The 14,620-nt window shown below is 38.5% G+C and overlaps 3 protein-coding genes across 7 annotated transcripts in view; all 3 read left to right on the forward strand.

The window, feature by feature from the left end:
* The first annotated feature begins 312 nt into the window (after nt 1-312).
* Nucleotides 313-2,958, forward strand: LOC127952732 (H-2 class II histocompatibility antigen, A-U alpha chain). Its single transcript, XM_052551439.1, has 4 exons — nt 313-424; nt 1,709-1,954; nt 2,179-2,463; nt 2,608-2,958. Exons 1-4 carry the CDS (start codon nt 367-369, stop codon nt 2,808-2,810), a joined length of 792 nt encoding a protein of 263 aa, XP_052407399.1. The 5' UTR covers nt 313-366; the 3' UTR covers nt 2,811-2,958.
* A 2,193-nt stretch (nt 2,959-5,151) lies between these two features.
* LOC127952736 (rano class II histocompatibility antigen, A beta chain-like) lies at nt 5,152-6,976 on the forward strand. The gene is made up of 6 exons (XM_052551443.1): nt 5,152-5,304; nt 5,485-5,760; nt 5,835-6,116; nt 6,231-6,357; nt 6,450-6,477; nt 6,563-6,976. Exons 1-5 carry the CDS (start codon nt 5,241-5,243, stop codon nt 6,451-6,453), a joined length of 753 nt encoding a protein of 250 aa, XP_052407403.1. The 5' UTR covers nt 5,152-5,240; the 3' UTR covers nt 6,454-6,477; nt 6,563-6,976.
* Nucleotides 6,977-14,129: 7,153 nt separating this feature from the next.
* The window catches only part of LOC127952711 (gastrula zinc finger protein XlCGF57.1-like), a 62,343-nt gene continuing 61,852 nt past the window's right edge, over nt 14,130-14,620 (forward strand). For 3 of the 5 annotated variants that reach the window (XM_052551412.1, XM_052551405.1, XM_052551404.1), the window contains exon 1: nt 14,130-14,253. The gene's annotated coding sequence lies outside the window, so the exon portion shown is untranslated. Of the gene's footprint in view, nt 14,388-14,620 lie in introns of all 5 variants that reach the window. The other 2 variants (XM_052551407.1, XM_052551408.1) reach the window with 2 other exon arrangements.

Here is a 14,620-nt window from a genome sequence, read left to right on the forward strand (position 1 = left end):
ATGTTTTACACCTGTAAACAGAGACTGCAGATTAGTTACAATTTAAGTTAAAATATTGCAGTTATTTTGTGAACTTACAACTTAAATATACAAGACAAGTACACTATTATAACTAAAGATTGAACATGCAGGTACTTTAAATGTAAGTGCAATCAAAGAACGTAAGTACATAATTGTTAAGGACAGCTAATCTAAAGTGGAACCAGCGAGACAGTCCCTCAGTTTTTTTGTTTCCCCCTCCACCCCTGGATACAGCAGTGTCACAGTAAGGGTTAAATTCTGAGCGGAGGAGGTGTTTAACAAACTGAAACAAAGTTTTGCCTGCTCTCATTCACTTGGGCTAAAGTTCCTCTGTCATCGACAAACATGGAGCTGTATCTGGCCATTCTTACCTTCACTGCTTTTCTCTCAGCTCATGCTCAGTGTAAGTTCATACTTTGCATATAAAAATATTAACACTGGTTTTTTATATGAAAAGCCTGTACAGGGATTTATGATTTCATGTTTGCACTAACTCTTTAAGCAATATACACTACCTGTTAAATGTTTGGCATCAGTACAGATTTTTTTTAAGTCTCTTATGCTCATTTTTTGATAAAAATATATACATTTTAGTGGTCAATTCAGTTTATTTCTGTGATCAAAGCTGAGTTTTCAGCATCAGTACTCCAGTGTTCAGTGTCACATGATCTTCAGAAACCATTCTAATCCACCTTGTTCTTTAAAGCAGAAGTAAGTGTTTATTAGCTGCTGTAGGGAAATAACCAGGACAATAACCACATGCAGTCAACTCTAAAACTGTTTGTATTACAAACCAGTGTGCTTTAATCATTAAGACAGTAGACTTATTCTAAGACACACCAATTCAGACATCGAAATAAGAGTTTTTGTTCATATTAAAATATGTGGACACAGATGACACAGAAAGCCCGATAAATAAAATTTAATTATTTGTCTCCTTGTTACGTGTTCTTACATTAATAATGACAAATAATTATGCACAATTACATGCAAGTAACACTAATCCTAATGGTAACACTTTATATGAATGTAGATGTCACAGGCAGCTACTGTTACACATGTTACAAGGACGAGTCTGTTACACAGCTACTTATGTAACCAGAATATTGTTACATATGTGTTGCAGACTTTATACAACGTAATTATTAATGGAAGTACACAGAAATAAGCTACTTAAAATACAGTGTATCAAGATTGTAGTTAAGTGTATAAGTAGCTGTGTAACAGACTCATGTGTAACACACAGTAGCTGCCTGTTACAATTACAAACTGTAAGTAGTTCCATAACATACATTTACATGGTTACATGGTAAGTACATATTATTTCATGCAACCATATAGTTAGTGCATGTAGTTTATTAATATTACTCAGTACTTAAATGTTTAATTACACTGAAACAAGGACACCTTAAAATAAAGTGTAACCCTGCTGTACATTTATTTAGATCATCATGTGACTAGTTAGCTAACGGATGACTAGTTAGCTATAAGTGGTCATTTAGTAAATTGGGTGTTAACAACGGCTGTAAAGAACATCTGCTCATTTAGAAATGCCTGGTGCTTTGAATAATTGACAAAAAAAGGTTTCGTGTTAACTCCCTAAACACATTAGTTATATCTGATGTGCAGTTTATTTGTCTGGGACTCTGTATCTCTAATTTGTCTTTTGATGTTTCTTCCATTTCAGTAGAGCATAACGATTTCTCAATTACTGGATGTTCTGGAACAGATAAAGAGTCTATGACTGGATCTGACGGAGAGGAGGTGATGCACGCTGACTTCAATCAGGAGACAGGAGTCCTTACGTTACCTGATTTCGCAGATCCTATGAGCTTTCCAGGATTTTATGAAGCAAGTGTTGCAGACCAAGAAGTATGCAAACAAAACCTGGCTGTACTCATTAAAGTTTACAAGAGCCCACCAGAGGAGATGGGTACGACATGAATTTGCACTGTGGAAAATTATATTACTGTTAAACTCATGCAAAACTGTTTAAAGTACAGTTTTATAGTCATATATTTAACAGATAACTTTATGAGCTACATTTTATGAATTCAACTGTATTAAATATGACATTAGTGTTCTTATTCCAGTATTTTAATTGAAAGTGGTCAGATGTACTGCTGCAGAGTTCAACACAGTTATGTGTGTTCACAGATCCTCCGGAGACGTCCATCTATCCGAGGAACGATGTGCAGCTGGGTGTTGAAAACACACTCATCTGTCACGTGATGGGCTTCTTTCCTCCACCTGTCAATGTCTCGTGGGCTAAGAACAACGTGATTGTGACAGAAGACGTGAGTCTGAGTCAGTACCGGCCGAATAGAGACGGATCCTTCCACGTCTTCTCCTCTCTGAAGATCACTCCTGAAGAGAAAGACATCTACAGCTGCACAGTGAACCACCAAGCGCTCCAGGGCCAGCCGCAGACCAGAATATGGAGTAAGAGCCGTTTACAGAGAGATGATTTAAAATCAGCAGCACTGACTCTGTGACAGATGAAACAGCGAGCGCTGAGAGGATTGCTCAGCAGCTGTCCTCACATTCATACACTGAATTCATCTAACATGTTCCTCTAATCCCCAGGCGTCCCGGCGGCGGCGGCTGTCCTGCCCAGCGTGGGTCCGGCGCTCTTCTGTGGAGTGGGACTGACTCTGGGGCTTCTGGGAGTCGCTACTGGACTCTTCTTCATCATTAAAGCAACTGTGACTGACACGCCAGACATGGCCAAAAGCATCAAACATTTACTGCAGTGGACCCAGTCAAAGACCGTTTCTGCAGGATTCTGAAGACATGACATTAGCAGTTCATCAGTAATGCTACCTTCATGCTAAAAGTAGATGATTTTGTCATGAACTGAAATTGTGTCTCAGAGTTTTGAACATGTTTCAGATCTTTTACTATGATAAAGCTATATTAATGAAATTGAAATGTCTATGGCAGTGTATTGCTGTGTGTACCGTTGGAAATAAAGCTCGCAGGGACTGAGAAGGCACAGATGTGTAGAAGTGTATTTTAGAGTGATATAAAGCAGTCACTCTCTACTATTGTTTTTATCAGATGTCATCCACTGACTAACAGCTCATTGATTCACGTGCAGTTGAATGCTCAGAAACTGGCTGTTTAATCTGGTTAAATTGATTTACATATCAATGGCTTTTTTGTTTTGTTTTTACATTGTTATTTTAAGCACTTCATGACCATTGTAAGCATTCAAACGCACATTAACCCTTTCAGGCTTAAGTTTAATGTCTGCATCAAATAAAACCTAGAGTTTCCATACATCACCGTCCTGAAATAAAGTGGGCCGCAGCTTCCAGTTCACACAGAAAATATTTTACAAATGGTATGGGTTTTTCTCTAAATTGGCATCTCTCTTGTAAACACTGGATTTGCAGGTATTGTGTGGAAGATGCAGCTCTATCTCTGCCATGTTAATATATGATCTGTGTGACTCTCTAGTGTTGAGATGTATCGTATTCACTTAACAGCAGTGATGAGAGAATGCACTTGGCAAACAGCTTGGGGAGGAGAAATCAGTCTACATAGAAAATATTGGATAATAATTACATAGAAAGAAACTAGTTTTTACCGATGCAAATGTTAAAAACAATGCATTGTGATATAACACACACATATAAAAAACACACACTTTTATAAATCAATGCATTGCATCGTTAACTTTACGCTGATGCTCCGATGTGATTCGGAGGACATGGCCATCCCTAATAGGTATGTTTGGGCTGTTTTCAATATTTAGGAAAATAATTCATGTAATGTATATTAAACTTGATCTGCGGTGACGTCATAACCATGTTGCATTGTGGTCTATAGAGAGGCCTGAAGAGTGCATATTTTTGCAGGTGGTACACGGGCCTCTATAAAAGGGGGGTGTATGATACCATTTAGACGTACCACCTTTGGACAAAATGTAATATCAATAATAGGTGGTAAATTTTGGAGTAGCTTGCCCCTTGTGATACGCGAGTGTCCTTCATTCACCTCCTTTAAAACTCAATTAAAACAGTGGCTCTTAGACAATCAGACATGTACTCACTTTTAACTGTAACATTAGTCATAGTTGTTTTGTGTATATGAATGCACACACATGCATTTATTTATTTAATGAATATTTACATGTATATACTGTATGTACATTTATACATGGTTTATGTTGTATATAGATGTAAATAATTTATGTATGGATAAGTAAAGATCTTGAGTGTGTATGTGGGTGTGTGTATTTATGTGTGCAGGATGATTGTGCACGGTGCACGCATGTGTATTGTGCGGGCGCGCAATTTTTTTTAGCACTATTAGTCATTATTAGTCATACATTTTCACTGTTAATGTAGTATAGTGGTGAATGTATAATGTCATTGTTATTATGAATTTTTGTCTTGTTTGTTTGTATTGTTGATGTATATTTTTATTCATGTGTATTGTTGTCATAGTGAATGAATGTTATATGATTGTTGGTTATTTATTTTTTTGTTAGTTTTTATGTCACCGGCCTAGGGACTGCAGATGAAAAATAGTATCTTTTTACTAATCCTGGCATATTTACATGGTGTATTTTCATACAACAATGTACATGAATATGCATGGTCCCTATTACATAAACTGATAAATAAAAAAATAAATAAAAATATAAAACAGACTCGCTCTTTCAGTCAAGATCAAGGGGTCGAGGCTCTGTCCAAACAACCGTCCCTGGTTACGTTTAATGAAGTGAAACCCCTCAGAAAGGCGGCAGGATTCACCTGAGAGTACGTGCTTAGGGAAGTTCAGGAGTGTGTGGCTAACAGGGAAGTGAAACGTAGCCCGAGTAGTTACAGAAACACAGTTATGGGAACCAGCTACCAATGCAGTTCCCACCAGACAAATAAATGTTCCTCTAGGACACTTCCTTGGTCACAGTTTAATGGTTTAATAATGAACAATAATAAATAAATAAAATCAAATAGAAAAGTGTTTGTCTCCTCTAAACCTGGACAGGTTGTCGGAAGCTTGCAGGTTTTTTTCAGGAATGTAAGTGAAAAGGACATCGAGTTTACAGAGTTAACCATTAATGAGATTGTTTGTAGTGTGATTTTAAAATGAAAGCAGGATATTGCTCAGCAACACGTGACACATGAGTGAACAGCGTCTGATTGGACAGTGGTTTTAGACTCATCTGTTGATCATGAAGAGAGTATGGTCTGCTCTCAGTGGTGAAGATGTCTCTGCCAAAGCTCTGGAGTCTCCATCACATCCTCCTGCTGTCTGTCTTCACCGGCGCCGGTGAGAGCAACACACCACACTAACACACACCCAAGAATAATGTGGATACATTGGTGTTTGTGGTATTTACAGTAACAGATTCTTAAACGCTGTTACTTATGATGGTTCTGTTAGTGGACCTCTATTAATAATTAATAACAACAACTGGCTGATGTGTTGATGTGTCTGATTGTTTCTCAGCGAATGGATATTATAACTCCCATTGGCCACAGTGCATCTACAGCTCCAGTGATTTCAGTGATATGGTGTTCTTGATGGACTTTTACTTCAATAAATATCTGTACGTACAGTTCAACAGCACTGTGGGGAGGTTTGTGGGGTTTACTGAGGTTGGAGTGAAATTTGCAGAGAACTGGAACAAAGATCAAGCGTATTTACAGCAAATAAAGGCTGAAGTTGATACGTTCTGTAAACCTAATGCTGCACTGTACAAAACATCTATCCATGATAAAGCAGGTATGTGGCACATTTCTAGACGGTGTACTGGTAATGTGTATAGTCCGATGTAACTGTGGCTCTTCCTGGTTCAGTGGCTCCAGTGGTGAAGCTGAGTTTAGTGCAGCAGGGCGACAGCACACATCCATCGCTGCTGATGTGCAGTGCGTACGACTTCTACCCTGAGAAAATCAAGGTGTCCTGGCTGCGGGACGGTGCAGTGGTGACCTCTGACGTGACCTCCACTCAGAAGATGTCTAACGGAGACTGGTACCACCAGATTCACACTGAGCTGGAGTACACTCCCAAAGCTGGGGAGAAGATCTCCTGTATGGTGGAGCACGCCAGCTTCCAGAAACCCATGATCTATGACTGGAGTAAGAGACACCAGACTCTCACATACTAACAACACTACTCCTAATCTACTCCTGCACACAGTGTATATCTGCCAGTGCATGCTGTGATGATACAGTGCCGTGTGTTCCTCACAGACCCTCCTCTGCCTGGGTTCGAGTGGAGTACGCCGCTGTTATTCACTGCTGGAGCTGCTGGACTGATGCTGGGAACCATCACAGCAGCTGCTGGATTCATTTACTACAAGTCAACATCAACCGCTCTGTGAGAAGACATTGACATACCAAACAATTACAGTTACACTATACACGTCACGGCATGTTATTTTTAACTCATTACTCTTTATATTTTGATAGATGACATCCTCGTGCTACATTGATGATGGTGAGTTTACACTCTATTCTGATAACTTTATTTCTGTGTGATCTATCATTGTAATGAATTGCTGAGTTATTCTCCCCTCATCCAGACTGAAAGACTCCTCATCATGGAGAAACACACACACACTCTTCACGACACGAAGAAGACAGAAGCACAGCATCATGTCAGATGTGTTACAGCTAATATTTCAGCATCTTTAGGCAGTATTGACAGTAATGATGCTAGAGGTTTGTTGTACACAACTCAGTAGATGCTGTTTTCTGTTGTTGTCATCCTGATTTAGAGATAATCAAGATATCATGAGTGCTGTATCACAGTATTGTATCAAATTTGTTTAAAAAGCTACAGTTGTTTTTGGAAAGTGTATGTGACAGCATACTTGGCTACACATCATGTCACTCTTTCTTTTTAACTTGTGGCCAAGTCTGAAGCAAAAGCAGATGACCGTGAAATATTACTATTCTGTGTGCTGAGAATAAAACTGTGACATTCTCTAATTATATCCAGTTGTATGTTACGTTTTAGGCTACATATTCTCTGTTCAATATGCGTTAAACTGTTGGATTATGGTTCTATTTTTCTTGGACTTTTTAAGAAGATCTTTAAACTCAAATCAAGGAATTAAGCCCTATCTATTTTTTTTGGAGAATGCCAAAACATGTGTTTTAACCATTTTGCATGAAGAATGAGGAAAACTTGTCTGAACAGCCAATCACTTTCAGTTAGTTTGCAAATGACCTGTATAATCTGGTTCAGGTGAGTTTCATTAGATTTGCAGCTAAACTATGCAGGGCTGTGACTCTGTCTTGGGGCTTTTCCAAACTGGTTTAACTTGAATATGACTTTGACACGCTGATCCTAATACAGTTGTTCACAAATTCCTGTAACACTGTCTGTATGTATCGTGTGTTTTAGTGTGTTTGGGTCTTTCAGTTTGTATTAGGGTTCAAATATCTAAGATCCAGATCCATTAACGGGGTCATCCCCCAAAAAACCAACGATCCAAACACCTTTGGCCTTGATCCATCATGAGGCATTTTCTCCTGATAACCCTGAAAAGAACTTAAATTACACTTTCAGTTTTGATAGTACAGATAAGAGCAATACATCAATCAAATCTATAAAGGGTCTGCTTTGTTTGTATACAGACATAATAACAACAAAACTTTGTGCATTTATAAAATAAAAGATGACAAAAAAGGTGTGCTGTCTGCAGCCATGGTCTGCAGTTTTGATATTAAATACAACTGATTTGATCATGAGCCCAACATTTAGCAAGGCAGGAATATATATATAGTGCTTTTAATAATACAGATCAAAGCAAAGCAACTTTACAGTATTAAATAGGAAAATAGTGTGTCAGTCAATAATGCAGAAGGACATTAGTAAACTCAGTTTTTAGTCAGTTTAAAGGCAGTTTATCATTGAATTCAGTGATGTCATCCTTCAGCTCGGTTCAGTTTAAATAGTATCTGTGGAATCAAGTCAATGATATCGCTGTAGATGAAGTGACCCCAACTAAGCAAGCCAGAGGCGACAGCGGCAAGGAACCGAAACTCCATCGGTGACAGAATGGAGAAGAAAACCTTGGGAGAAACCAGGCTCAGTTGGGGGTCAGTTCTCCTCTGACCAGACGAAACCAGTAGTTCAATTCCAGGTTGCAGCAAAGTCAGATTTTGCAGAAAAATCATCTGTTCCTGTGGTCTTGTCCTGGTGCTCCTCTGAGACAAGGTCTTTACAGGGGATCTGTATCTGGGCTCTAGTTGTCCTGGTCTCTGCTGTCTTTCAGGGCAGTAGAGGTCCTTTCTAGGTGCTGATCCACCATCTGGTCTGGATACGTACTGGATCCGGGTGACTGCAGTGACCCTCTGATCTGGATACAGACTGGATCTGGTGGCTACGGTGACCTCGGAACAAGAGAGAAACAGACTAATATTAGCGTAGATGCCATTCTTCTAATGATGTAGCAAGTACATAGGGTGTTATGTGAAGTGTTTCCGGTTATGCCAGGTTAAAGAGATGGGTCTTTAATCTAGATTTAAACTGCAAGAGTGTGTCTGCCTCCCGGACAATGTTAGGTAGGTTATTCCAGAGTTTAGGAGCCAAATAGGAAAAGGATCTGCCGCCCGCAGTTGATCTTGATATTTTTGAGTTTTGAGAACGTAGCGGACGTAGAGGAGTATAATGTAAAAGGAGCTCATTCAAATACTGAGGTGCTAAACCATTCAGGGCTTTATAAGTAATAAGCAATATTTTAAAATCTATACAATGTTTGATAGGGAGCCAGTACAGTGTGGACAGGACCGGGCTAATATGGTTATACTTCCTGGTTCTAGAACTCTTGCTGCTGCATTTTGGACTAGCTGTAGTTTGTTTACTAAGCATGCAGAACAACCACCCAATAAAGCATTACAATAATCTAACCTTGAAGTCATAAATGCATGGATTAACATTTCTGCATTTGACATTGAGAGCATAGGCCGTAATTTAGATATATTTTTGAGATGGAATAATGCAGTTTTACAAATGCTAGAAACGTGGCTTTCTAAGGAAAGATTGCGATCAAGTAGCACACCTAGGTTCCTAACTGATGATGAAGAATTGACAGAGCAACCATCAAGTCTTAGACAGTGTTCTAGGTTATTACAAGCAGAGTTTTTAGGCCCTATTATTAACACCTCTGTTTTTTCTGAATTTAGCAGTAAGAAATTACTCGTCATCCAATTTTTTATATCGACTATGCATTCCATTAGTTTTTCAAATTGGTGTGTTTCACCGGGCTGCGAGGAAATATAGAGCTGAGTATCATCAGCATAACAGTGAAAGCTAACACCATGTTTCCTGATGATATCTCCCAAGGGTAACATATAAAGCCTGAAGAGTAGCGGCCCTAGAACTGAGCCTTGAGGTACTCCATACTGCACTTGTGATCGATATGATACATCTTCATTCACTGCTACGAACTGATGGCGGTCATATAAGCATGATTTAAACCATGCTAATGCACTTCCACTGTTGCCAACAAAGTGTTCAAGTCTATGCAAAAGAATGTTGTGGTCAATTGTGTCAAACGCAGCACTAAGATCCAATAAAACTAATAGAGAGATACACCCACGATCAGATGATAAGAGCAGATCATTTGTAACTCTAAGGAGAGCAGTCTCAGTACTATGATATGGTCTAAATCCTGACTGGAAATCCTCACATATACCATTTTTCTCTAAGAAGGAATATAATTGTGAGGATACCACCTTTTCTAATATCTTAGACAGAAAAGGGAGATTCGAGATTGGTCTATAATTAACAAGTTCTCTGGGGTCAAGTTGTGTTTTTTTATGAGAGGCTTAATAACAGCCAGTTTGAAGATTTTGGGGACATATCCTAATGACAATGAGGAATTAATAATAGTAAGAAGAGGACCTATGACTTCTGGAAGCACCTCTTTTAGGAGCTTAGATGGTATAGGGTCTAACATACATGTTGTTGGTTTACATGATTTAACAAGTTTATACAATTCTTCCTCTCCTATAGTCTGATGTGATATGATAGATGTGATAGCTGACGGCTGAATGGTTGCAATTTTATCTCTAATAGTATCGGTTTTAGAAGTAAAGTAGTTCATAAAGTCATTACTGTTGTGGTGTTGGGAAATGTCAACACTTGTTGAGGCTTTATTTTTCGTTAATTTAGCCACTGTATTGAATAAATACCTGGGGTTATGTTTGTTTTCTTCTAAAAGAGAAGAAAAGTAATCAGATCTAGCAGTTTTTAATGCTTTTCTATAGGATATGCTACTTTCCCGCCAAGCAATACGAAATACCTCTAGTTTTGTTTTCCTCCAGCTGCGCTCCATTTTTCGGGCTGCTCTCTTTAGGGTGCGAGTGTGCTCATTATACCATGGTGTCAAACTGTTTTCCTTAACCTTCCTTAAGCGTAAAGGAGCAACTGTATTTAAAGTGCTAGAAAAGAGAGAGTCCATAGTTTCTGTTACATCATCAAGTTGTTCTGAGGTTTTGGATATGCTAAGGAATTTGGATACATCAGGAAGATAACTTAAAAAGCAGTCTTTTGTGGTAGAAGTGATGGTTCTTCGATACTTGTAACAAGAAGTAGAATTTACAATTTTGGCTATATGAAGTTTACACAGAACTAAATAATGATCTGAGATATCATCACTTACTATCACCTCACTATCAGCATCAATTCCATGTGACAGTATTAAATCTAGAGTATGATTTCGACAATGAGTAGGTCCTGAAACGTGTTGTCTAACACCAATAGAGTTCAGAATGTCTATAAATGCTGATCCCAATGCATCTTTTTCATTATCAACATGGATATTAAAATCACCAAACTATTAAAACTTTATCTGCAGCCAGAACTAACTCGGATGTAAAATCACCAAACTCGTTAATAAAGTCTGTCCTGTATACAGTAGCCAGTACAAACATAATCATTAACATTGGTTTCTCTGGATAATGTTATATGAAGCACCATTACTTCAAACGAGTTATACTTGAAGCCTGCCCTCTGAGAAATCCTGAAAAATGTTGTTATAAATTGAAGCAACTCCTCCCCGTTTGCCTTTTAGACGCGGCTCATGTTTATAACAGTAATCTTGGGGGGTGGACTCATTTAAAATAATGTAATCATCAGGTTTTAGCCAGGTTTCTGTCAAACAGAGCACATCTATATTATGATCAGTTATCATATTATTTACAAAAAGTGTTTTCGTAGAAATGGATCTGATATTCAATAAGCCAATCTTTATCATTTGTTTATCAATATTGCATTTGTTTTTTATTTGTTGAACCTCAATTAAATTGTTAACCTTAACTTGGTTTGGACATTTTTTGTATTTTCTAGTTTGGGGAACAGACACAGTCTCTATAGTGTGATATCTAGGTGAAAGAGTCTCTATGTGCTGAGAATTAACTGACCTCTGTGACGGGAGGCAGCTAGCAGGCTAGCAGACGGTTGGTTTAGCCAGTCTGTCTGTTTCCTGACCTGGGCCCCAGTTAGTCAAGTATAAACACTAAGACTATTTGCCATATTTCTAGACAGAAGAGTGGCGCCACCCCAGGAGGGATGAAGACCATCTCTTTTAAACAGGTCAGGTCTGCCCCAAAAGCTCGTCCAATTGTCTATGAAACCTATGTTATTCTGTGGGCACCACTTAGACATCCAGCCATTGAGTGATGACAATCTGCTATGCATCTCGTCACCACGGTAAGCAGGGAGGGGACCAGAGCATATTACAGTGTCTGACATCGTGCTTGCAAGTTCACACACCTCTTTAAAGTTATTTTTAGTGATCTCCGACTGGCGAAATCGAACATCATTAGCGCCGGCATGAATAACAATCTTACTGTATTTACGTTTAGCATTAGCCAGCACTTTTAAATTTGCCAAGATGTCAGGCGCTCTGGCTCCCGGTAAACATTTGACTATGGTGGCTGGTGTCTCTATATTCATGTTCCGTACAATAGAATCAACAATAACTAGAGCACGACTACGCTGCCTCACCGTCACCCAGTTGCCCTGCTGCAGGGGCTCTGTTTCCGGAACCGAACAATGTACAGGAGTCCCTAAGCAAGACGCATCCAAAGCCGTATCTAGAGCCCTAACATTCTTACTGTCCTCAATTAAAGTTTGGATGCGTGTCTCTAATTCTGAAATCTTCTCTGTCAGCCTAACTATTTCCCTGCATTTATCACATGTGAATCCCTCATCAGCGACAGAGATAGATAAACTGTACATGTGGCAAGAGGTGCAAATAACGATAGTAGGCGAAGCCATTACTCACAGTGCTTGATGAAATATTCTTACTGCGGTTGTTTGATGAACTTGTGAAAAACTGCAGCGTGAGAGAGGAGAGGAGAGGAGAAAAGAAAAAGCTAACGAGTGCTAACGCTTTGCAGGTGTACTGCAGTCACGGAAGAGTGAACGATCAAAGTTAATCTGATAAGATTGATCGATAATATCAGAAATATGGTGTGAATTAAGTTATATTTTACAACTTAAAAAACAAACAAACAGACAGAATCAGTAAATCATACTTGAACATGGTAAATCAAGGTATACTATGCTAGAAACATGCTAGCAACATGCTAATCGTGCTAGAGACATGCTAGCGACATGCTAGCAAACATGCTAAACATGCTAGAAACATGCTAGTTGCATGCTAGTCATGCTAGAAACATGGTAATCATGCTAGAAACATGTTAGCGACATGGTAGCAACATGCTAATCATGCTAGCAACATGCTAGTCACATGCTAATCATGCTAAAAACATGTTAACAACATGCTAGCAACATGTTAATCATGTTAGCTAGTCGCATGGTAATCATGCTAGAAACATGCTAGCAACATGCTAGTCGCATGCTAGTCATGCTACAAACATCCTAGCAACATGCTAGTCGCATGCTAATCATGCTAGAAACATGTTAACAACATGCTAGCAACATGTTAATCATGCTAGAAACATCCTAGCAACATGTTAATCATGTTAGCAACATACTAGTCGAATGCTAGTCATGCTAGAAACATTCTAATCATGCTAGAAACATGCTAGTGACATGTTAGTCACATGCTAATCATGCTAGCAACATGCTAGCAACATGCCAGTTGCATGCTAATCAAGCTAGAAACATGCTAGCAACATGCTAGTCATGCTAGAAACATGCTAACAACATGCTAGCAACATGCTAATCAAACATTCTAGCGACATGCTAATCATGCTAGAGACATGCTAGCGACATGCTAATCATGCTAGAGACATGCTAGCGACATGTTAATCTTGCTAAAATCATGCTAGTCGCATGCTAATCATGCTAGAAACATGTTAACAACATGCTAATCATACTAGAAACATGTTAGCAACGTGCTAGTCAAATGCTAATCATGTTAGAAATATACTAACAACATGTTAGTCATGATAACAATATGCTAGCAACATGCTATTAGCATGCTAATCATGTTAGAAACATGCTAACAACATGCTAGTCATGCTAGAAACATGCTAGCAACATGGTAGTCATTCTAACCACATGCTAGTAACTTGCTAAGCATACTATAAACATGCTAGCAACATGCTAACAGCATGTTAATCATGCTATAAACATGCTAGATACATGGTAGCGACATGGTAGTCATACTACAAACATGGTGGCGACATGCTAACAACATGCTAGTTACTTGCTAATCATGCTAGAAACATGTTAGTCGCATGCATTCTTTCTGTCAAACTAATCTATCATTCTTTCATTTGAGCTAATATATATCATTCTTTCTAACTAATCTATCTGTCATTCTTTCTAACTAATATATCTTTCTTTCTTTCAACTAATCTATCAATCTAACTTTAAACTATAAACTTCTAACTTCTTTAAACTTCTTCAAACTTTCTGGTCAGGCTTTCTCAAGCCAACTTAAAGTTTGTCTCAACAAACTTTTTTTTCTAGTTATTATTATTATTGTATTTGTCTTATATGAAGTATACGGAAATATTAATGAAAAGTATATTAGTCACCTGTCCCTTTAAGGGTTGTGTGAGAGAGAAAGAGACAGAGAGAACTGATTGTGAGAGAGCGCTGTTCTGTTTTCTCTGCTACTTTAAGAGAGAAAGAAGCATGATCGTTTTTCAGCTTTGCACTGCGCTCGTTTTAAATAGAATTCGGTGCATTTTTGACGATCTGTATTTGACCTGGTCTCGCGGCGATGACGTCACCGCTCATTCAGTCGCGTCGAGTCTTCTGAGGAGAGGCGAGCAGCTCACGGTATTTCTCATATTTACACAAATATCAGACACTTTTCTGGGGTTTCAGCAACACACACAGGCTCGTCAGTGTATCGAGTTCATTGGGTTGAGTGTTTGATGAATTAAACACTCAGAACAGCAGACAACAACTACGTGAGGAAAACATGTTGAGCTCGGTTGTGTGTTTGTATCGATGTTTGCTCTGATAATGTTGCTGTTTCTGCGAGCTTTGTTGTGTGTTCGTGTGTTAATAATAATAATTAATGTTAATGGTGTTAATAATGTTCATATTAATTAATGTTAATAGTGTTAATAATGTTTATGTTTCTGATTGTCTCTGGAGAGTGTTGCTGCTGCGATTTTATTTATAACCTTATTTCTCTGAC

Source organism: Carassius gibelio, chromosome B3 (genome assembly GCF_023724105.1).
Source record: "Carassius gibelio isolate Cgi1373 ecotype wild population from Czech Republic chromosome B3, carGib1.2-hapl.c, whole genome shotgun sequence".
Lineage (NCBI taxonomy): Eukaryota > Metazoa > Chordata > Actinopteri > Cypriniformes > Cyprinidae > Carassius > Carassius gibelio.

What these genes read in the sequence shown, in the direction of transcription:
- LOC127952732 (XM_052551439.1), top strand. Translation starts at nt 367, where the DNA reads ATGGAGCTGTATCTGGCCATTCTTACCTTCACTGCTTTTCTCTCAGCT. An exon ending in TCTCTCAGCTCATGCTCAGT is followed by an intron (nt 425 to 1,708) that starts GTAAGTTCATAC and finishes CTTCCATTTCAG; the next exon opens with TAGAGCATAACGATTTCTCA. An exon ending in GAGCCCACCAGAGGAGATGG is followed by an intron (nt 1,955 to 2,178) that starts GTACGACATGAA and finishes GTGTGTTCACAG; the next exon opens with ATCCTCCGGAGACGTCCATC.
- LOC127952736 (XM_052551443.1), top strand. Translation starts at nt 5,241, where the DNA reads ATGTCTCTGCCAAAGCTCTGGAGTCTCCATCACATCCTCCTGCTGTCT. An exon ending in GTCTGTCTTCACCGGCGCCG is followed by an intron (nt 5,305 to 5,484) that starts GTGAGAGCAACA and finishes ATTGTTTCTCAG; the next exon opens with CGAATGGATATTATAACTCC. An exon ending in ACCCATGATCTATGACTGGA is followed by an intron (nt 6,117 to 6,230) that starts GTAAGAGACACC and finishes TGTTCCTCACAG; the next exon opens with ACCCTCCTCTGCCTGGGTTC.